The sequence below is a fragment of the Grampus griseus genome (genome assembly GCF_964374135.1).
Source record: "Grampus griseus genome assembly, chromosome: 6".
Lineage (NCBI taxonomy): Eukaryota > Metazoa > Chordata > Mammalia > Artiodactyla > Delphinidae > Grampus > Grampus griseus.
In genome coordinates, this window is record NC_139000.1 from 9,645,296 (window position 1) to 9,669,816 (window position 24,521).

A 24,521-nucleotide genomic window follows, 5' to 3' on the forward strand; every position below is an offset into this window, starting at 1 on the left:
CGTACCGCAAAAAAAAATAAAAATAAAAAAATCCTTTAAGTCAAAAATCAGAGTAGTCCATCCTGAGGCCAAACAATAGCTTGGGCTACACATCCAGTATGGTCGATTGTTTTTCAGCTCTTTCACAGGGCTAGTTTCAATCCCACAGTAAAAACTTCAATTCTGTACAGTTGCAAGCATTTATTATGTAACTATGTGTAAAGCCAGGCACTAGGGGATACTGAAGAATGAGATGAATGGAAATAAATTTCTTTTGGGTTTTTAAAAATACATTTTCCAGAAATCTGTACAAATTTCACATTACTACTCCACGGAGTAGTAATATAAAATACAACTTACACAGGAAATACAAAAAAGACAACTAATTAAATGTGCAGGAAAAAAAAGTTAATAGTCACAAAAAAGCTCAGAGAAGTGTTAAACTTTGTAATCTTTTCCTATCCTATTTTTTTTAATATATAAATTTATTTATTTTTAGCTACATTGGGTCTTCGTTGCTGCAAGTGGGCTGTCTCTAGTTGCAGCAAGCGGGGGCTGCTCTTCGTTGCGGTGCACGGGCTTCTCATTGCGGTGGCTTCTCTTTGTGGAGAAGCACGGGCTCTAGGCGCGCAGGCTTCAGTAGTTATGGCTCGTGGCCTCTAGAGCGCAGGCTCAGTAGTTGTGGCTCACGGGCTTAGTTGCTCCCCGGAATGTGGGATCTTCCCGGACTAGGGCTCCAACCTGTGTCCCCTGCATTGGCAGGCGGATTCTTAACCACTGCACCACCAGGTAAGCCCTCCTATCCTATTTTATATTTTAATCTTGCATATTAATAGCTTCTACATAAAATCAATTTAAAAACAAACAGTACAGGGTTATACTAGATAAATATTTCCATTTATAAATAAAGATTTCTCAATATCTACATCTAAATCCTTTTCTTATAAGCAAGAAAGATATCAATAGTGTGTGAATGTTTCCTGTTTCCACAGAGTTCAATTATTACGGATAGAGTCAAAATTTTTAAATTAAAAATCAAAGACCAACATTCTCTTGAAAATTTAAAAAGTAAAGAATTAGCTTTAGATTTGGAATTATATATTGGAAAATTCAGGATTAAAAATTTTCTTGTCAAAATAGTAACATTTTAAACAAGCAAGTAGTGTTGGTAACGGATCCAAATAATAAAATTCCTCTTTGAAAAAAGAGTGAACCACAAGTCAACTTAAAACTAAACCAGTATGGCTATGTAACAACAAGCATGTAAAGCTCATTTTCAAACTTCATAACTTAACTATAAGAAATGTTTTTATATTTATGAGCAGGGACTCTGGTAACACTTATCATCTACAGCTGGTACACACTATAGTCATAAGAACTTATCTCCAAAGAATTCCACTATAATTTTTTTAATATAACAATGCTGTATCTTCTCTGTGAGGTAAGTTGGCAGTAGACAAAATGGTATTCTTTTTAATTTTATATAATAAAAAATAACACAAAAGTTATTACAGTGAGTCAGAATCAAAGCTGAACAAAGATTCCCAAGCTTAAAATGATTCCATTAAATTATACTCTATGAGTTCTTAAATTAGATCGGTCCAATAGGTCTGCCTTTTGGCACAAGTCTAGAAGGCACCATTCACACAGTATTTTATAAACGGTGCAACCTGTTGTTGTACAACTCAACAAACCTGAATCTAAAGATAGCCTCAATGAAGTTACTCTGTGTGTGTGTGTGTGTGTGTGTGTGTGTGTGTGTGTGTGTGTGTATTCCTTCCAGAAAAAGGTCTATCTCTGGCACAAACCCTAGTCTCTTCTATAAGGTTATATCATCACATAAATCACAAGTATCCTCTAGTCCACCTCCAAGATCTCTAAGAAAATAAAGATTCGAATAGTGTTAAAGTGTGGGACACAAACACTCTTCATGAAAATAAGTTGCAGGGTGACTTTTACCTAGTAAATAAATATGACAAGTAAACAATAGATGTATATGATTCAATATGTGTTGTATTCAGAATGCATGTCTAATTTACTCTAAAGAAACCAATCACACTGACACCACAAAACTACCTACATGTAGCCTTTATAGACTGGCACTAATAACACCAGCCAACACAAAACAATTCTTTAGTTTCATGACTGATTTTTACAAAGAATGGAAAGTTAAGTGAAAAATGTTGATTAAAAAAATAGCCTGTCATTTAATGGGTGAAGAGCAGCTACACATGCACAGATATATTAACCTGCAGAAAAATGAAACTACATGAGAATCCTGGTTTTCTCCCCCAAAACAGTAAGAAAACCCCAATCATCTGATAATCCAAAAAAATGAGACACTACAAGAAGACAGAGAATAAGAGAGCTGAGATTCTATTTCAAAGACGATTTGGCAAAGATCATGGAGGGAGAAAGAAGGGAGAGATGGGGGGAAGGACTAAAAATTTGAGGACACTGATAACCCTATGCCCAGTGAAAAACAGCACAATAAAAATAGAACTAACTGCACTATGAGTTCTAAACTTTATCCCAGTTCTGCAAGTTATTTAGGCAAGTGACCTTTGGTAAATCCCTTACTTAGCCTTTCTAATCCCCAATTTCCGAATTTGTAAAACAAGAATAATACATGTCCCACCTACATCAGAGATTGTTATGAGGATTTAATACATTATGTAAAAGCACGCTGAATAGTATAAAAGCACTATAAAATAGTCAAGGACAACTTAAGATTAATGAAAAGCAAATATCACTTTTAGATCTCCCAGTTCAAGAGAGCAGACTGAGCTCATGTGTTTAACCTCCCCTCTTCCCTTCCAAATTTCCATTGATAGAACAGTAAAGGGTATAAATCCATTGAGAAGGGGGCAGGGGCTGCAGCAGACCAAATTTTGATAAATTTCTGGAAGACAGATAGCAAATGAGACTATACTGACATATACACCATAGTGGAGGAGACCCAAATTAAACAATGAGAAAGAGTTGCAATAGAAGCAGGAGCCAGTTTCACCAGCAAAGACTGGGAGATGCCACAAGCTTGGAGAGAGGACAGCAACAGGAAATGGGGCACTAAATTAAAAAAAGGCTTAGAAGCACCTGGACCATTTGGTCCCTCCCCATACTTTCCATACACTACCCAGCCACTGCAAAGAATATCATTTGCTGCTAGGATAAAGCCAGACAACTATTCTCCAAAAATAACTAAAACATAAAATTAAAAGTAGAACAAATAGAGGAGGAGATACTATCTCATATAATGAAAGTCAAGAAATACAATCTGATAGTGATGGCCTCAAAATTGAAGAATATTATTTATTTTATGAAAATAACCCATACCAGAAGTAAAATTAATACTATAACAAAACTAGACAGTAAGAGGAGAAAAGGAGGTAGGAGATAGTATATATAAAGCAAATTCCTCACCATAGAAAAACTATATACACAGTTAAAACATGCAGTTTAAATTTACAGTGGGTAGCTAGCAGAAAAACAAAAAACAGTAAGATAAAATGCACTCTCCTCTGAATAGTGAGACTATAGGAAAGAAAGAAGAAGCTACAGAACTTTTTTCAACTGTGAAAAGGGAATATTTTTATATTAAAATTACTTGCTAACTCCTTGAAAAAGATTCTTTTCAAAATGGATTGACCCAGAAAGTTAGCCTGAGGCACATAAAATCTGACTACCTACTCTGATATCTTTCAAACTTTAGGAAAAAAACAGACATAATTCGTCAGATGCTGAGAAGAAATTATCTTCCTAAGCACACAAGTAAGGAAAAAGGAATGGAACTGAGAAATAAGGAAGATTTTATCTTTCAGCATTTTGATAAAAGATGAGTCAGAAATGAGGGGCTATAATTCCCTAATCCTTCAGGTTGAAGAATGGCAATTGGGAACAGTGTTTTCAACCTCAAATTCCTATTCTGGAAGTTGTTAATCACCTTGAATGGTGGATGGCTTAATTATATAAGGACCACGTTAATGTCTCAAAGGAGGGAGAGTGATCTGATAGGAGGTTTTAATTTAAAACACTCTTCATAAAATTAAAAATGAATGCCAACGGACTATAGTCTGTGCCTCTGTGCAGAAGTAAAAGGCCAATATAGCTATAAGAATACAGTGTGATCAATTGGGCTTTGAGGCCAAATGATCCAGTACTAGTCAATAATCATGAGTGTTATTCATAAGAGAGTCAAAAGGAAGTAGCCTCTATTTGTTTCAGCTAGTAGATCTTTCTATAGGTTATTTTCAGACAGAAGAACTGCTTATATCTGTGAAAGAATAACATTTTCAGACTATTCATGCCCTCTGGAATTACTCTATAGAACGAAATATCCTGGGATCCAAGTATTTCTAGGTTACAGCACTAATCTTAAAAAGAACAGCATAGTTTGGGAAAATTTGGACCCATTCTGTTCTGTTCTTGAGTTTTACTAGCAATTTAGCATTCAAAAAAAGGGAGATGGAACAAGTTCAATTCCATATAAAGTTAAAAGTTAACAAGGGTAATAGGTCTTTTCAAAGTATACGAAAGTACAATAACTAGAGGGACAGCAAGGTCAAACATGAAAATGTCCATCTTTGGGGGGAAAATACTATCTGCTACCTTTGATCCTTTCATGGTTTTCTAGGATCCAGGACCACTACTGACAAGTGTGTTTGTCTTACTTGTTGGACTCTATAGCAGCTCCTGTCCAAAAGAATTATAATATAATCTATGTCATTTTAAATTTCTAATAGCCAAATTTTAAAAAAGCAAAAGGAAACAGATAAAATTAATTTTAATAATATTTTAATTTGATATATCCAAAATATTATCATTTCAACATGCAATGAAACTTTTTAAAAAACTATTAATGAGATATTTTATATTGTTCTCAGTCTTTGTCTTTCAGTATTTTACATGTACAGCACATCTCAATTCTAATAAGCCACATTTTAAGTGCTCAACAGCCACAAGTTGCTAGTGGCTGAGACACTCTCATTTGAGAAGTTCTCCTTTCAACTGACTGGCATGACTTAACAGGAGCAAAGGACTCTCAGTTTCCAAGTCAACTGCAGTTTCCTAATACCATATAAGATCAAGCAGAAGCCTTCTAGTTGTAGTGTATGAAGACTTGACCTCCATTCAAAGAACCCACTTGACTGGTGGAACAGATGCACTTGTTTGCCCCACCCCTTACTGAAACCGTACTCAAAGAAAATAAAAGGACAGGGGGACCACATAAATCTGAAAGAATTAAAAGCAGAGAACAGACAAGGACCCACTTTGTTCCCATATCATTAGCAATCAGACTTACACATCTCCTCCATTTTTTTCTCTCTCACTTTCCAGCCAGGAAATTGGTGGAAACTTCTCAGGAGAACTGCCAAAGAGACAAAGATTTGACAGCTGGACGTCCACATACCAAACACATCACCCTATGGTGAAGACTATCAAAACCAAGAAGCTCCACTCACACACGTTGAGTTTTCATCAGCTTTAAAGTGCCCGAAGCTTAAATATTCTTCTATTCGCTAGCATTTACTAAGAGTCTACTATGTGCCAGGCACTGTTCTAAGCACTGGGGATACAGCAGTGAACAAAACAAAGTTTCTCTCCCTCTCTCAAGGAGCTTACATTCTAAAAGGGAAACAGACAATAAACAAATGCAAAATATAGACCAGAAGTAGAAATAAAACAGACAAGGGGTACAGAGTATAATGGGAGGGGGGAGAAGGGATGCTGTTTTAACCAGGAAGGTCAGTGATTTGAGCAGAGGCCAGAAAAGAGGGAGAAAACCACACAGATATCTGGGCAAAGAATCTTCTAGGCAGAGAGAAGAGCAAGTATAAAATCCCTGAAAGGAGAGTACATTTGGCCTACTGGAGGAACACAAAGGGGCCAGTTCAGCTGGAGCAAAATGAGTGGCACAGGATGAAGGGGGGTAACATTAGAGAGAAGTGGACCAGAAGACAGGCCTTGAAGACTATAGTTAAGGACTGAATTTTTATTTCAGGTGAAATGGTAAGCCATGAGAAGAAAAGTGACATTATTTGACTTATGCTTTAAAAGAATCACTTTACCAGTTGTGAGAAGAAATGACTTGTAGGGCAGCGTGGGTGGAAGCAGAGAGGTCACTTAGGAGGCTACTGGAATAGTCCAAGCAAGACATAAAGGTAGCTTGATAAAGGGAGGAAGAAGTGAGAAGTGGTGAGATTTGGGTTATTCTTTTGTCTTTGTTTTAATAATTTCAGTTATTTTAAAAATAGCAAAAATAAAAACAGTACAAAAAGCACCCATATATCCTTTACCAGATTCACCTATTTACCTGTTGTCAACATTTTATTCCTTTGTCAAGTGTGCGTGCACACATACAAGTTTATACACACATATTTCTGAACCTTTTGAGGGTAAGTTACATATATCATGGCCCTTTATCCCTAAACACTTCGGTACTTCTTAAAAATGCAACATGCTGGGCTTCCCTGGTGACGCAGTGGTTGAGAGTCCGCCTGCAGATGCAGGAGACACGGGTTCGTGCCCCAGTCCGGGAAGATCCCACATGCCACAGAGCGGCTGGGCCCGTGAGCCATGGCCGCTGAGCCTGTGCATCCAGAGCCTGTGCTCCGCAACGGGAGAGGCCACAACGGTGAGAGGCCCGCGTACCGCGAAAAAAAAAAGCAACATTCTCTTACATAATCACAGTACAGTTATCAACTTCAGTAAATTTAACCTGATACAACACTTCTATCTAATTTATCAACTAACCCAATAATGTCCTAGCATTTTATCCCCTCCATTTCAGGATCCAGTCTAGGATTGGATACTGTATTTAGTGTCAATCTCTTTAGGTTCCTTTAATTTGGAACATTTCCAGAACATTTATGACATTAACATTTTTAAAGAATAAAGTCCTCTCCCCCCATTTTAAAATTAGAATGTTCCTCATGTTGGATTTATCTGGTATTTCCTCATGATTAGATTCAGGTTATGTACTCTCAGTGATGCACAGGCGATGTTGTGATCTTCTCAGGGTATCACATCTGGAGGCACAGAATGCCCATCTGTCCCTCCCTGGTACTGTTAATTTGATCACCTGGTCAAGGTACTCTCTGATTTCTACATTGTACCATTAATATTACTTTTTTCCCTTGCCACTGGATATTTAAGACCACACGAATACTCTACTCCTTAACAAAATTTCCCCCTGTATTTAGAATTTGTTGAGCTTCCTTGCCTGATCCAGTCCTAACCATGATGACTGCAAAATGATGATTTTTCCAACTCCAGCATTCTTTCCCCATTTACTTACTGGCCTCTGCATTCTATTGTAAGAGCCCTCCCTCTTCACCCATTTATTTACCTGTCTGTCTTTCTATTATCAGTTTGAATTCATGAATTTTTATTTTTTCCAATGGTTCTATAATTCATTACCGTACTTAACTATTTTGTTGCTCAAGCTGTCCCAGATTTGGCAAGTGGGAACTTTTCAAACTGGCTCCTATGTCCTTGTGATATGTCTCCATCATCTTTTTTTAGCACTTCCCTACCTCTTGGCATAACAAAATGTTCCAGGATCATCTTGTACCTACCCTGCCCCATCCTGGAATCATCCATTTCTCCAAGGTGCTTAGTTCTTTTAAGAGGGAATGGTACTAGAAACTAAAACCTGGGTACTAGTTGTGCACACTGCTACTGGGACATCTTTGTTTCTTGGCCCTTTTATACTCTAATTAAAGGACCAACTGATCTTGCTGATGGAGTGAATATGGGCTATAAGAGAAAAAGAAAAATCAGTGGTGACTCCAGAGCTTCTGGCTTGAGCTACCAGATGAGTGATGTTGGCCTACATTAAAATGAGGAAGAAAAAGTTTACAGAGGAAAATCAAGAATTCCACTTTGGATGTGCTGATCTTGGAATCTTATTAGATATCCAAGTGGAGATATTCAGCAGGAAATTGGAAGAGTCCAGAATTCAGGAGATAAGCTCAAGATGGTGATATAAATTTGGGAAACATCAGCATATTAATATTTAAAATCATGGGACTAAATGAATGAACAGACAGGGATCACCAGACACTTGAGAAACGCCTCTAACATAAAAGACAGACCAAACTAAACAGATAAATATATAATCCAGAAGAAAAAGAGACAATGCATGTAGCAGATGAAAACTTAATGGAAAAAGAAAATCTAAAATATCCTCAGTAATATCCCTAGAGATAGAAAACCTGTATCTGTGAAACGAAAGAAGGAAACGAAGAAAAGAATCAGTCCAAAGCCATTAGGCAGGGGTGAGCAAGGCAGATGTCTGGAGGGAAGCGGGGAAGGAAGCACACCTAATGCAGGGTTGGCAGATCCCAAAAGGGGGCTTGGAGAGTATCTGCACAGTCACCAGTGGTGACCTAGTGTCGGCTGTGGGAGCCTGAATAGGGTGAAGAGAACATTCACGGGGGTGAGCGAGCAGTGAACCATCCTAGGGTACTAGAGCCTAAGAAGGGTAAGGAAGTCATCCCAGCAGATGGTGAAGGCATTAAACTGGGGAGAAGAGGCAAGCCGTGACAGGAAGTTAGTTACAGTCAGGGAGGACTGATCTTCTAATAATTGAGTATATTGAATTAATGGAAGTCAGGTTTCTCACCGTCAAAGAAGGGAGTTACAAACATGAAACAGGAGAAAATTAAAACTTTGTTGTGTTGAAGTGGATTCATGGGTTTCTTGACAGACAGATAGATAGGTAGACAGGTAGACAGACAGGGATTTAAACTTCTTTTGAAAGTGTGTGTATGTATTGATATGTATATATGCTCTGTGTGTGTGTATTCTCTAGATCTTTGGGGACCCACGAGTAGCAACACTCAATAGCAATGAGCATGTCTTGTTTGCAATTCTTGGTTTCTACACGCCATTCTCCACTAAAAGAAACCAGGGATACTTACAGAATATGGCTGATTCTAGGGCTGGGGCAGGGAAAATACAAGATAAACTTGGAACATCTTGTTGGACCAGAACGTAAGGAACTGCTCAAAGAATAATGAATTCATTTCAAAAAAATACATAAGACAGCTTGAAGGGCTTCGTTAACCATGAGAATTACAGAGACAATGGTTCCAACATTAATGAGTTGCTGACCAAACTGTATTCCTCAGGGCCTCTTGTTATGTAGCAAAAAGAAATCATGATTTGCTTAAACAATCATAGTTGGGGTTTTCGTTATTTGCAACTCTCATACATATGTAGGACAGGGGTAGGAGGGATGACTGTAAGCCCTCAAGCCCTTGTATTGACTAGAAGGGTAAGACACTAAATAACTTTGGACTTTGGTTAAGACAAAAATGTATGTTGTGGGGCTTCCCTGGTGGCACAGCGGTTAAGAATCCACCTGCCGGGCTTCCCTGGTGGCGCAGTGGTTGAGAGTCTGCCTGCCGATGCAGGGGACACAGGTTCGTGCCCTGGTCCGGGAAGATCCCATATGCTGCGGAGCGGCTGGGCCCATAAGCCATGGCTGCTGAGCCTGCGCGTCCGGAGCCTGTGCTCCGCAACAGCAGAGGCCACAACAGTGAGAGGCCAGCGTACCGCAAAAAAAAAAAAAAAAAAGAATCCACCTGCCAATGCAGCCTGCGCTCTAGAGTCCGTGAGCCACAACTACTGAGCCCGCATGCCACAACTACTGAAGCCCGCACACCTAGAGCCCATGCTCTGAAAAGAGAAGCCACCACAATGAGAAGCCTACGCACCGCAACAAAACAGTAGCCCCCGCTCGCCGCAACTAGAGAAAGCCCGCGCATAGCAACAACGCAGCAAAAATAAATAATTAATTTTTAAAAAAATGTATGCTGTGGACATATATACACTACCAAATATAAAACAGATAGTTGTGGGAAGCAGCCGCATAGCACAGGGATATCAGCTCGGTGCTTTGTGTCCACCTGGAGGGGTGGGATAGGGAGGGTGGGAGGGAGACGCAAGAGGGAGGAGATATGGGGATATATGTATATGTATAGCTGATTCACTTTGTTATAAAGCAGAAACTAACACACCATTGTAAAACAATTATACTCCAATAAAGATGTTAAAAAAAAAAAGAAATGTATGCTGATACTCACTAAAATAAGAGAAATAGAATGTGAAACTCCTAAGTTTGTACACGGAAAAGAATAAAGCAAACCTAGTCAATTAAGAGTCAAGTAATTAGACTATATCTGTAATGTTTTCCTCTTTTAAAAAATCTGAAGTAAATATGACTACATGTATAATTTTAATACCTGAGTGTGGGACATGGCTGTTCATTTTATTACTAATTTTCTGTATGCTTTCAATAGTTCATAAAACATATCTAATTTTTAAAGGTCAATTGAGAAGCTACTGGACAGGCCTTCTCCAGCCAAGTAAGATCTGGATCTCATGTTTATCATTTAAATAACGATTTAACCACCAGCTAAGCAAGAGTCTGAGGAATCAATAAAGAGATGTAGGCAATGCTAGCGAGTTTAAGTAGAAGAGGAATTTCGGAAAGATATTACAGAGCTTACAGAATTCCCAGGAGGGCCTGATGCCAATGTAAACTGCAACACCCACATCCTCATGCAAGACTGCTACTAGGCAAGAGAACCACAGCTCACATATTGGGAGCTGAAGATGCCATGTTATGCCCTCCACCATTTGCAACCCATGAAAGTCAATCTCTATGCCAGATCTCCCTTCATTAGGAACAGATTCCACACTGCACCATCTTCTTCACACTTTTCTCTCCCAAACTCAAGTGACTGCATCTGATTGGGTGGGTCTGAATCGCATGCCTGAGCTCTGGTTACAAAGAACATAAAGAAATTGTCTTCTGGCTTGGGGATGCAGAACCAAAAGTAGGATTTTTCCCCATAAAGGACAGATATTCAAAAAGCTGAGTAACTACATATAAAAAAAAATATCCAAAAGTCCACTATAGTCTAAGATCACTGAACATTGGCCTAAGAGGTCTACTTAACACAGGAAGACACTTAGTAGTAGTCAGGCATAGTCAGAATGAAGATCACAGACCTCACAGGTTCAGAAGGTTACATGTATGGTTTACTGGTTACTATAAAGAGCTACTTATCCCTCCCCTCCACCACCCCCAACACACACACACACACACACACACACACACACACACACAAAATGCATGTATCTACTCATTCCTGCCCAGCAGCTTAAAATTACATCATAAAATATATTCTTTGAACAAAACTGTCTTTTAAATTATAAATCCCTTGAGAACTGTAAAACATTAACCTAACATCAGTCAAGAGTAAGTTACTATAGAGTACTTGTCTCAGAGACAAACACTGAGAAAGTGGAAAGCTTTATAAAAGCAAAGAGAAGGGAGTGGTGATTAGGGAATGTGTACAATTACGCTTTCAGAGGGATAGCACGAAATCAGGAAGCACCTAGAAGAATGAGTGAAGGGAGGTTTAGAATATGGGAAGTCTGCTGAAGACAAGGTTTTCTTACTTCACAAATTAACCCAGGGTTCTACAAAGGTCCAGTAATGCAGAGCTCCAAATGTTGAACTAGAGTTTATCATCTGATAGGATCCCTACACCCAACCTTCGGAGAGTCTGTCATTCCAACATTTCTACTTACAGAGAAAAAATTGCAACCCACTTGAATTGTCCCATTTATCTTTTTAAAAATGTACTGAGTAGACATAAGGAAAACATATAAAGTATATGTATGCTATACTGCTAGTGGGAATGCAAAATGGTGCAGGTGCTGTGCAAAACAGTCTCGCAGTTCCTCAAAGGGTTAAACATAGAGTTACCATATGACCTACCAATTCCACTCCTGGGTATGTACTCAAGAGAAATGAAAACATGTCCACACAAAACCTTGAACACAGATGTTCATAGCAGCATTACTGTAACAGCCAAAAAGAGGAAACAACCCAAATATCCATCAGCTGATGAATGAATAAATGAAATATTGTATATCCCTGGAATATTATTCAGCCATAAAAAGAAATGAAGCACTGATACATGTGACAACATGAATGAAACCTGAAAACATTCTACTAAATGAAAGAAGCCAGTCACAAAAGACCACAAATTGTATGATTCTGTTTATGTGAAAGGTGCAGAATAGGCAAATTTATAGAGATGGAAAGGAGATTAGTGGTTGCCTAGGACTGGGGTTTCGGGGGGAAATGGAAAGTAACTGCTAATGAGTATGGGGTTTCCTCTTGGGGTAACAAAGGTGTCCTAAAACCACAGGGATGGTTGCACAACTCTGAGAATAAACCACTGAATTATACACACTTTGTGTGTGAATTGTATGCTGTGTGAATTATCTCAGTAAAATATATGTATGGTACAAAAATAATAAGCAATCATTACCCACTGTACCTGCTCTCTAGTTGAAGACACAGTCTAACATTATCTTTGAAAGAACTCTGGGCGCCACTCTCCAATCCCATCCTTGTCCCTCTCCCTTGATCCCCTTTAGATTTTTATCATATTCATATACAAGTTGAGTTTTACATGTCTTTGAATATTATATAAAAGGAATCATAGTGTATGTACAGTCAGTTCTGCTATAACACAACATATGCTTCTCTAGAATCACTGAGCTATGCAAAATTGTGTAATAAAAACCACAGAGCTTATGGGGGAAAGGGGGTCAATGGTTTTTTAAAAAGGTAGGAATCTAATAAAGAGAGCCAAGTTTTATACATGTTAAATTATTAAGAAATACATAAATACTACAATAAACACAACATACTACGTTGAAAAAGACCTGAAGTTTGTTTAAAGAACTGGGCATTGCAAAGGCTGCAACTTTTGAGTTACTGTCAAATGATGGAAGCAGTTATCTGAAATCAGACAGAAAATTCTAGCACTACATGTTGACGGGATGGGGGTGGCTTGTAACACACTCAGTGAACTGAGTGACGTAGCTGAAAGATGTTTGAGGTGTGTGCATTTTGCGTATTCCTATGTGGCATCTCAGCTGGGTGTACTTTTCTGCATTCACCTAGTGTTTCTCAAGGACGAAATCACACACAAGCAAACTGAAATTTCCATCATGCCCAAATTATTCCCTAATATATCAATTGCACTGGAACACTCACATTTTCAAAGTAAGCATTACAACAGAACTGACTGTATTCTTTATAATTCTTCTTTCATAAAGTAACCAAGCTTTTTGTTCATTTCTCTATCAGGTTGTCTTTTTCTTAATAAAATGTAGGAGTTCTTTATATATCCTAATATTAATCACTTACAGTGATCTACATTGTAGTATCTTCTCCCACTCTGTGGCTTATACTTTCATTTTCTTTACAGTTTATACTGACGAACAGAATTCTTCACTTTAATGTAACTGAAAGTAACTTAGGGATAATTTATCAACCTTTTCCTTTTAGATGTGATTTCTGTGTTCCGTTTAAGAGAACCTACTATGAGGTCATAGACATTCTATTTTGTCTTCTAAGTTTTAAAGTTTATTCGCCTTTTTCCTTGTTTTTTTTTTATTGAGATGGTAACTGTCTTCAAGAATGTAAAGAACTTAGACTATGCTCAGAAGTACAGTTGCATTATAGCTACAAAGAGAACCAAATGGCTACAAAGAAAATAGCTAGGACCACAGGTTTTTACCAAAAAAATCAGTATCAAGATAAAAAATAATGTAAGAATAACTAATCAAATGTTAGTCCATACCACATCTCCCCATCCAGAAATAAATTTTAAATGAATTGTTTTCCAAAAGTAAAACAGTTATAATCAATCTGCAGTTACGAATTCACCTAATCAGTAAAGTTTATTTGTAACCCTAAAATCAATACTCAGGTACTTTAGAAGTCATTTGCAGATATGTATATGTGCAGAGTGGAGAACATTTTTGAGTTGCCAGATATGCATGTTCTCAGCTGACATTGAAGAGGGCAATGCTCCACCTTCTTGTTTCAGCTCTCTTCTTGTTTCAGCAAGAGTCCTTTTTGCAGTTTACTTAGTCAATGTTCTCACATTTTTATGCTTCTTGCTGGTGATTTCGTTATTTTATTTGTTTTTGTTTGTTTGTTTGGTTGGCTTTTTTCTTTTTGCGGTACGCGGGCCTCTCACTGCCGTGGCCTCTCCCGCTGCGGAGCACAGGCTCCGGACGCGCAGGCCCAGCGGCCATGGCTCACGGGCCCAGCCGCCCCGCGGCACGTGGGATCCTCCCGGACCGGGGCACGAACCAGAGTCCCCTGCATTGGCAGGCGGACTCTCAACCACTGCACCACCAGTGAAGCCCCGATTTCGTTATTTTAAATGAGCCCCAAGCAAAGTACTGAAATGTTGTCTAGAATTCCTAAGTACAAGAAAAATGTGAGGATCCTTACAGAGAAAATATGTATATTAGAAAAGTTTTATTTAGGCATGAGTTATAGTCCCATTGGCCACGAGTTCAATGTTAATGTATCAACAATATATATTAAATAAGTGACTTTAAACAGAAATACACATAAAACAAGGTTATGCATTGATGAATTTGAAAAAGTTATGACCAGAGACTCACAGGAACCTAACCCCATATTTCCCTTAAGAGCAATGGTTCAGGATTCACTAATTCAGTATTCAAGGCAACTTTATGGAACATAACTTCCATGAACAATTAAAATAGATTGTAACTTTAAAGTTGCAGAAAAAAAGATTAAGGGTACTACTTACGATTCTGTCAAGCAACAATTTTTTAGATTTTCCACTGGAAAAATGTTATAATTGTAGACTAACAAAAGAAGGTTTGAAAGTAAACATTGTATGTATGTAATGATTTATCACCATTCAGAATCTCCTATTTTGTCTTGAACGTCAGGAAAGTACTTTATCTATATCTGGACTTTATCTAGACTTGATCCACAAGTAGACCTTATTCACATACCCAGAGATGAGATTTAATAGCTCAATTTATAAAACACTGATATATAAACCAGAATAGAAATGTATTAATTATTTTTAAAAAAGAGATGTCTCTTTTGTTAACATACTAATATATTCTACTGAGGAAACTTCATTCTACTCCTAGTGTACTTAGGAAATCAAATAAATAATAAAAAACTTGACTGATAAGCACAGAACTAGATAATCTTGAAGGTTTTTTGTTTTTTTTTTTTTGTGGTACGCGGGCCTCTCACCACTGTGGCCTCTCCCGTTGCAGAGCACAGGCTCCGGACACGCAGGCTCAGCGGCCATGGCTCACGGGCCCAGCCGCTCCACGGCATGTGGGATTCTCCCACACCGGGGCACTAACCCGTGTCCCCTGAATCGGCAGGCAGACTCTCAACCACTGCGCCACCAGGGAAGCCCTTGAAGGATATTTAATAATGAGAACAGTTTGATGAACTACCACTACCCTACAATAGAAAATATGTTCTAATAATAATAATCCAGAATATTTATTAAGAACTAATTAGACAATGACACACGAATTCAATCACGTAAGCCTCACAACAGCCCTAAGGTAGGTAACACACTGTTAAACATTTTAGATTAGGAACTTAAGTTTAAAGAGGTTAAGAATCTTACCAAAGGTTATGCCTTCAAAACCCTTCACAGGGTTGGGAGGAGGGAAGATGGCAGAATAGTAAGACGTGGAGATCACCTTCCTCCCCACAGATACATCATAAATACATCAACACGTGGAACAACTCCTACAGAACACCCACTGAACGCTGGCAGAAGACCTCAGACCTCCCAAAAGGCAAGAAACTCCCCACGTACCTGGGTAGGGTAAAAGAAAAAAGAATAAACAGAGACAAAAGAATAGGGACGGGACCTTCACCAGAGGGAGGGAGCTGTGAAGGAGGAAAGGTTTCCACACACTAGGAAGCCCCTTCCCGGGCAGAGACTGCAGATGGCGGAGGGGGGAAGCTGCAGAGCCACGGAGGAGACCGCAGCCACAGGGGTGTGGAGGGCAAAGCGAAGAGATTCCCGCACAGAGGATCAGTGCCAACCGGCACTCACCAGCCCGAGAGGCTTGTCTGCTCACCGGCCAGGGCGGGTGGGGACTGGGAGCTGAGGCTCGGGCTTCGGTCGGATCGCAGGGAGAGGACTGGCGGCGTGAACACATCCTGAAGGGGTTAGTGCACCACGACTAGCTGGGAAGGAGTCCGGCAAAAAGTCTGGACCTGCCGAAGAGTCAAGAGACTTTTTCTTCCCTCTTTGTTTCCTGTAGCTCGAGGAGAGGGGATTAAGAGCGCTGCTTAAAGGAGCTCCAGAGACAGGCAAGAGCCGCGGCTAACAGCGCGGACCCCAGAGACGGGCATGGGACGCTAAGGCTGCTGCTGCAGCCACCAAGAAGCCTGTGTGCGAGCCCAGGTCACTATCCACACCTCCCCTCCCGGGAGCCTGTGCAGCCCGCAACAGCCAGGGTCCCGTGAGCCAGGGACAACTTCCCCGGGGAGAAAGCATGGCGCACCTCAGGCTGATGCAACGTCATGCTGGCCTCTGCCGCCACAGGCTCGCCCTGCACTCCATGCCCCTCCCAGCCCCCGGCCTGAGTGAGCCAGAGCCCCCGAATCAGCTGCTCCTTTAACCCCATCCTGTCTGAGCGAAGAACAGACGCCCTCCGGCGACCTACACGCAGAGTCGGGGCCAAATCCAAAGCTGAACCCCGGGAGCTGTGTGAACAAAGAACAGAAGGGAAATTTCTCCCAGCAGCCTCAGGAGCGGTGCATTAAATCTCCACAATCAACTTGATGTACCCTGCATCGGTGGAATACCTGAATAGACAACGAATCATCCCAAATTGAGGAGGTGGACTTTGAGAGTAAGATATATTATTTTTACCCCCTTTCCTCTTTTTGTGAGTGTATATGTGTATGAGATTTTGTCTGTATAGCTTTGCATTCACCATTTGTCCTAGGGTTCTGTCTGTTAGTTTTTTTGTTTGTTGGTTTGTTTTTTCTTTTTTAATTAAAAAAATTTTTTCCTTAATAATTATTTTTATTTTAGTAACTTTATTTTATCTTATCCTCTTTCTTTCTTTCTACTTTTTCTCCCTTTTATTCTGAGCCGTGTGGATGAAAGGCTCTTGGTACTGCAGCCAGGAGTCAGTGCTGTGCCTCTGAGGTGGGAGAACCAACTTCAGGACACTGGTCCACAAGAGACCTCCCAGCTCCACATAATATCAAATGGCGAATATCTCACAGAGATCTCCATCTCAACACCAACAACCAGCTTCACCCAATGACCAGCAAGCTACAGTGATGGAAATCCGACGCCAAACAACTAGCAACACAGGAACACAACCCCACCCATTAGCAGAAAGGCTGCCTAAAATCATAATAAGGCCACAGACACCCCAAAACACACCACAAGACGTGGACCTGCCCACCAGAAAGACAAGATCCAGCCTCATCCACCAGAACACAGGCACTAGTCCCCTCCACCAGGAAGCCTACACAACCCACTGAACCAACTTTAGCCACAGGAGACAGACACAAAAAACAACAGGCACTAGGAACCTGCAGCCTTCAAAAAGGAGAGCCCAAACACAGTAAGATAAGCAAAATGAGAAGACAGAAAAACACACAGCAGATGAAGGAGCAAGATAAAAAACCCACCAGACCTAACAAATGAAGAGAAAACAGTCAGTCTACCTGAAAAAGAATTCAGAATAATGATAGTAAAGATGATCCAAAATCTTGGAAATAGAATAGACAAAATGCAAGAAACATTTAACAAGGACCTAGAAGAACTAAAGACGAAACAAGCAATGATGAACAACACAATAAATGAAATTAAAAATACTCTAGAAGGGATCAATAGCAGAATAACTGAGGCAGAATAATGGATAAGTGACCAGAAAGATAAAATAGTGGAAATAACTACTGCAGAGCAAAATAAAGAAAAAAGAATGCAAAGAACTGAGGACAGTCTCAGAGACCTCTGGGATAACATTAAACGCACCAACATTCGAATTATAGGGGTCCCAGAAGAAGAAGAGAAAAAGAAAGGGACTGAGAAAATATTTGAAGAGATTATAGTTGAAAATTTCCCTAATATGGGAAAGGAAATAGTTAATCAAGTCGAGGAAGCACAGAGTCCCACACAGGATAAATCCAAGGAGAAACATGCCAAGACACATATTAAACTATCAAAAATTAAATACAAAGAAAACATATTGGGCTTCCCTGGTGGCGCAGTAGTTGAGAGTCCGCCTGCCGATGCAGGGGACGCGGGTTCGTGCCCCGGTCCAGGAAGATCCCACATGCCGCGGAGCAGCTAGGCCCGTGAGCCATGGCTGCTGAGCCTGCACGTCCGGAGCCTGTGCTCCGCAACGGGAGAGGCCACAACAGTGAGAGGCCCACGTACCGCAAAAAAAAAAAAAAGAAAACATATTAAAAGCAGCAAGGGAAAAACAACAAATAACACACAAGGGAATCCCCATAAGGTTAACAGCTGATCTTTCAGCAGAAACTCTGCAAGCCAGAAGGGAGTGGAAGGACATACTTAAAGTGATGAAGGAGAAAAACCTGCAACCAAGATTACTCTACCCAGAAAGGATCTCATTCAGATTTGATGGAGAAATTAAAACCTTTACAGACAAGCAAAAGCTGAGAGAGTTCAGCACCACCAAACCAGCTTTACAACTAATGCTAAAGGAAATTCTCTAGGCAAGAAACACAAGAGAAGGAAAAGACCTACAATAACAAACCCAAAACAATTAAGAAAATGTGAATAGGAATATACATATCGATAATTACCTTAAATGTAAATGGATTAAATGCTCCCACCAAAAGTCACAGACTGGCTGAATGCACACAAAAACAAGACCCATATATATGCTGTCTACAAGAGACCTACTACAGACCTAGAGACACATACAGACTGAAAGTGAGGGGATGAAAAAAGATATTCCATGCAAATGGAAATCAGAAGAAAGCTGGAGTAGCAATTCTCATATCAGACAAAATAGACTTTAAAATAAAGACTATTAGAAGAGACAAAGAAGGACACTACATAATGATCAAGGGATCGATCCAAGAAGATGATATAACAATTGTAAATATTTATGCACCCAACATAGAAGCACCGCAATACATAAGGCAAATACTAACAGCCATAAAGGGGGAAATTGAGGGCTTCCCTGGTGGCGCAGTGGTTGAGAGTCTGCCTGCCGATGCAGAGGACACGGGTTCGTGCCCTGGTCAGGGAAGATCCCACATGCCGCGGAGCAGCTAGGCCCGTGAGCCATGGCCGCTGAGCCTGCGTGTCCGGAGCCTGTGCTCCGCAACGGGAGAGGCCACAACAATGAGAGGCCCGCGTACCGCAAAGGAAAAAAAAAGGGGGGGAATCAACAGTAACACATTCATGGTAGGGGAACTTAACACCCCACTTTCACCAATGGACAGATCATCCAAAATGAAAATAATAAGGAAACACAAGCTTTAAATGATACATTAAACAAGGTGGACTTAATTGATATTTAAGGGACATTCCATCCAAAAACAACAGAATACACATTTTTTTCAAGTGCTCATGGAACATTCTCCAGGATAGATCATATCTTGGGTCACAAATCAAGCCTTGGTAAATTAAAATAAACTGAAATTGTATCAAGTATCTTTTCCGACCACAATGCTATGAGACTAGATATCAATTACAGGAAAAGATCTGTAAAAAATACAAATACATGGAGGCTAAACAATACACTACTTAATAACGAAGTGATCACTGAAGAAATCAAAGAGGAAATAAACAAATACCTAGAAACAAATGACAATGGAGACACGACGACCCAAAATCTATGGGATGCAGCAAAAGCAGTTCTTAGAGGGAAGTTTATAGCAATACAATCCTACCTTAAGAAACAGGAAACATCTCGTATAAACAACCTAACCTTGCACCTAAAGCAATTAGAGAAAGAAGAACAAAAAAACCCCAAAGTTAGCAGAAGCAAAGAAATCATACAGATCAGATCAGAAATAAATGAAAAAGAAATGAAGGAAATGATAGCAAAGATCAATAAAACTAAAAGCTGGTCCTTTGAGAAGATAAACAAAATTGATAAACCATTAGCCAGACTTATCAAGAAAAAAAGGGAGAAGACTCAAATTAATAGAATTAGAAATAAAAAAGAAGAAGTAACGACTGACACTGCAGAAATACAAAAGATCGTGAGAGATTACTACAAGCAACTCTATGCCAATAAAATGGACAACCTGGAAGAAATGGACAAATTCTTGAAATGCACAACCTGCCAAGACTAAATCAGGAAGAAAGAGAAAATGAACAGACCAATCAAAAGCACTGAAATTGAAACTGTGATTAAAAATCTTCCAACCAACAAAAGCCCAGGACCATATGGCTTCACAGGCAAATTCTATCAAATATTTAGAGAAGAGCTAACACCTGACCTTCTCAAATTCTTCCAAAATATAGCAGAGGGAGGAACACTCTCAAACTCATTCTACGAGGCCACCATCACTCTGATGCCAAAACCAGACCAAGATGTCACAAAGAAAGAAAACTACAGGCCAATATCACTGATAAACATAGATGCAAAAATCCTCAACAAAATACTAGCAAACAGAATCCAACAGCACATTAAAAGGATCATACACCATGATCAAGTGGGGTTTATTCCAGGAATGCAAGGATTCTTCAATATACGCAAATCAATCAACGTGATACACCATATTAACAAATTGAAAGAGATAAACCATATGATCATCTCAATAGATGCAGAAAAAGCTTTCAACAAAATTCAACACCCATTTATGATTAAAAACCCTGCAGAAAGTAGGCACAGAGGGAACTTTCCTCAACATAATAAAGGCAATATATGACAAACCCACAGCCAACATCGTCCTCAATGGTGAAAAACTGAAACTATTTCCTCTAAGATCAGGAACAAGACAAGGTTGCCCACTCTCACCACTCTTATTCAACATAGTTTTGGAAGTTTTAGCCACAGCAATCAGAGAAGAAAAGGAAATAAAAGGAATCCAAATCGGAAAAGAAGAAGTAAAGCTGTCACTGTTTGCAAATGACATGATACTATACATAGAGAATCCTAAAGATGCTACCAGAAAACTACTAAAGCTAATCAATGAATGTGGTAAAGTAGCAGGATACAAAATTAATGCACAGAAATGTCTGGCATTCCTATACACTAATGATGAAAAATCTGAAAGTGAAATCAAGAAAACACTCCCATTTACCATTGCAACAAAAAGAATAAAATATCTAGGAATAAACCTACCTAAGGAGACAAAAGACCTGTATGCAGAAAATTATAAGACAATGATGAAAGAAATTAAAGATGATACAAATAGATGGAGAGCTATACCATGTTCTTGGATTGGAAGAATCAACACTGTGAAAATGACTCTACTACCCAAAGCAATCTACAGATTCAATGCAATCCCTATCAAACTACCAATGGCATTTTTCACAGAACTAGAACAAAAAATTTCACAATTTGTATGGAAACACAAAAGACCCCAGATAGCCAAAGCAATCCTGAGAATAAAAAATGGAGCTGGAGGAATCAGGCTCCCTGACTTCAGACTATACTAAAAAGCTACAGTAATCAAGACAGTATGGTACTGGCACAAAAACAGAAATATAGATCAATAGAACAGGATAGAAAGCCCAGAGATAAACCCATGCACATATGGTCACCTTATCTTTGATAAAGGAGGCAGGAATGTACAGTGGAGAAAGGACAGCCTCTTCAATAAGTGGTGCTGGGAAAACTGGACAGGTACATGTAAAAGTATGAGATTAGAACACTCCCTAACACCATACACAAAAATAAACTCAAAATGGATTAAAGACCTAAATGTAAGGCCAGAAACTATCAAACTCTTAGAGGAAAACATAGGCAGAACACTCTATGACATAAATCACAGCAAGATGCTTTTGACCCACCTCCTAGAGAAATGGAAATAAAAACAAAAATAAACAAATGGGACCTAATGAAACTTCAAAGGTTTTGCACAGCAAAGGAAACCATAAACAAGACCAAAAGACAACCCTCAGAATGGGAGAAAATATTTGCAAATGAAGCAACTGACAAAGGATTAATCTCCAAAATTTACAAGCAGCTCATGCAGCTCAATAACAAAAAAAACAAACAACCCAATCCAAAAATGGGCAAAAGACCTAAATAGACATTTCTCCAAAGAAGATATACAGACTGCCAACAAACACATGAAAGAATGCTCAACATCATTAATCATTAGAGAAATGCAAATCAGAACTACAATGAGATATCATCTCACACCAGTCAGAATGGCCATCATCAAAAAATCTACAAACATAAATGCTGGAGAGGGTGTGGAGAAAAGGGAACACTCTTGCACTGCTGATGGGAATGTGAATTGGTACAGCCACTATGGAGAACAGTATGCAGGTTCCTTAAAAAACTACAAATAGAACTACCATATGACCCAGCAATCCCACTACTGGGCATATACCCTGAGAAAACCATAATTCAAAAAGAGTCATGTACCAAAATGTTCATTGCAGCTCTATTTACAATAGCCAGGAGATGGAAGCAACCTAAGTGTCCATCATTGGATGAATGGATAAAGAAGATGTGGCACATATATACAATGGAATATTACTCAGCCATAAAAGGAAACGAAATTGAGTTATTTGTAGTGAGGTGGATGGACCTAGAGTCTGTCATACAGAGTGAAGTAAGTCAGAAAGAGAAAGACATATACTGTATGCTAACACATATATATGGAATTTAAGAAAAAAAAATGTCATGAAGAACCTAGGGGTAAGATGGGAATAAAGACACAGACCTACTAGAGAATGGACTTGAGGATATGGGGAGGGGGAAGGGTAAGCTGTGACAAAGTGAGAGAGTGGCATGGACATATATACAGTACCAAACATAAAATAGATAGCTAGTGGGAAGAAGCCGCATAGCACAGGGAGATCAGCTCGGTGCTTTGTGACCACCTGGAGGGGTGGGATAGGAAGGGTGGGAGGGAGGGAGACACAAGAGGGAGGAGATATGGGGATGTATGTATGTGTATGACTGATTCACTTTGTTGTAGAGCAGAAACTAACACACCATTGTAAAGCAATTATATTCCAATAAAGATGTTTAAAAAAAAGAATAAAAAAACCCTTCACAGGCTTCCCATTGTTCTTTGGAATAAAATCCAAATTCTTCACTAGGCCCAGAAGCCCCTATGTGATCTGACTCCTGCTCATCGCCCCAGCCTCATCTCATACCATTCTTCCCTCCTCATACATTATGCTCTAGCCACCCACGCATCCATTCTTTTTCTCAAATACACTGAATCCTTTCCTGCACCCAGGCCTACGCATTTGTTAGTCCCTCCTCCTGGAATGTTCTTCTCCTAGCTCTTTTGAAGCCTGATCATTCTAACCATCCCAGTCTCAGTCAAATGATGCTGCTTCAAAAATATCTCCTTTGAACAATCCATCTAAAGCGGCCTCACCTAATATCTCTTTCATCATTCTGTTCATTTCATGCATAGCACCTCATTCAATCATTCATTTACTTGGATTTTGTCTATTTCCCCAATAGCATGTAAAAGCTCAGTAAGTAGAAGATTATCTGATTTATTTGCTGCTATATTCCTTACATCTAGCACAGTGACTGGCATACAGATTGATATCGAGTTTTTCTCAAATAAATTACTAGGATGAATCATCATTTAGCAGAGAAGATTCAAAGATTAAATGGAAAAAAAAAAAAGATTAAATGGGTTGTTGGATAGTCAGCGCCTCCTTATTCCTTCGTGTCGTGCCGTCCGTAGAAAAGGATAATATGTGTACAGCACACTAGGATAAACAGACAAGACTACTTGCAGCCATTGGTGACCAACACAAGGGCTCTAGGTATTCCAGGGCCAGCTCAGCTGCTCAGAAGGCTAAGCTTGTTATCTCATATAGCTTGGAAAACTCTAGATTGACAGCTGAAATCTCTTCCTACTCTGAAATTCTAATTTTTATGAACTCTTACAAGAAAACTACAGACAAAAGAATGTTACTAATTCTTAACTAATATTGAATAAATTATAGTTTAATTTATAAATTGATTACCTTATACACAGTCTATAACTTTTATCTATAATAGTTTTTTTTTAATCCCTAAGACTGAGCTGACAGTGGGCTACTAATATAACTCATGACAGCAAATATAACAGAAGAGGAAGCTACATTTTAAAGGCCATGGTCACAACAAAGAAGCCCAACACTCAGTCTACATAAAGACTACAAAGTCAGAGTGTCTGCTCTTCTTTTACAGCAGTTATTCATCCCCTTATAACATTACAACCTACAGTGACTTTGTTGATAAACCAGGCTAGCACATCACCCCTACATTTCATAAACTTCCTGTAATTCAGAGAATTTCTGAGGCTACGCTCTAAGGTCATTAACTTTACTCAGGGAGATGTGCAGTTTTCAATGTTTCAGACGAACTGCAGTTCATTGTATGTCAACTATACCTCAATAAAATAAAAACCTGAGGGTAATGATCAAAGTTAATATCACCAGTGATATTAGTGACAGAGACATCATGTGCTTCTTGATCTAATCACTGAG

At 39.3% G+C, this 24,521-nt stretch overlaps 1 protein-coding gene across 3 annotated transcripts in view; it reads right to left on the minus strand.

Moving 5' to 3' along the window:
- PBX3 (PBX homeobox 3) overlaps positions 1 to 24,521 on the minus strand; it is a gene marked incomplete at its 5' end in the record, with an annotated part of 231,335 nt that overhangs the window by 163,866 nt on the left and 42,948 nt on the right. Inside the window, one exon of one of the 3 annotated variants that reach the window (XM_082656817.1) lies at positions 5,282 to 5,315. The exons of the other annotated variants lie outside the window; for them this stretch is intronic. Within the exon in view, the coding sequence (XP_082512943.1) occupies positions 5,282 to 5,294 (13 nt within the window). Of the gene's footprint in view, positions 1 to 5,281; positions 5,316 to 24,521 lie in introns of those variants that run through there. 3 annotated transcript variants of the gene reach the window in all.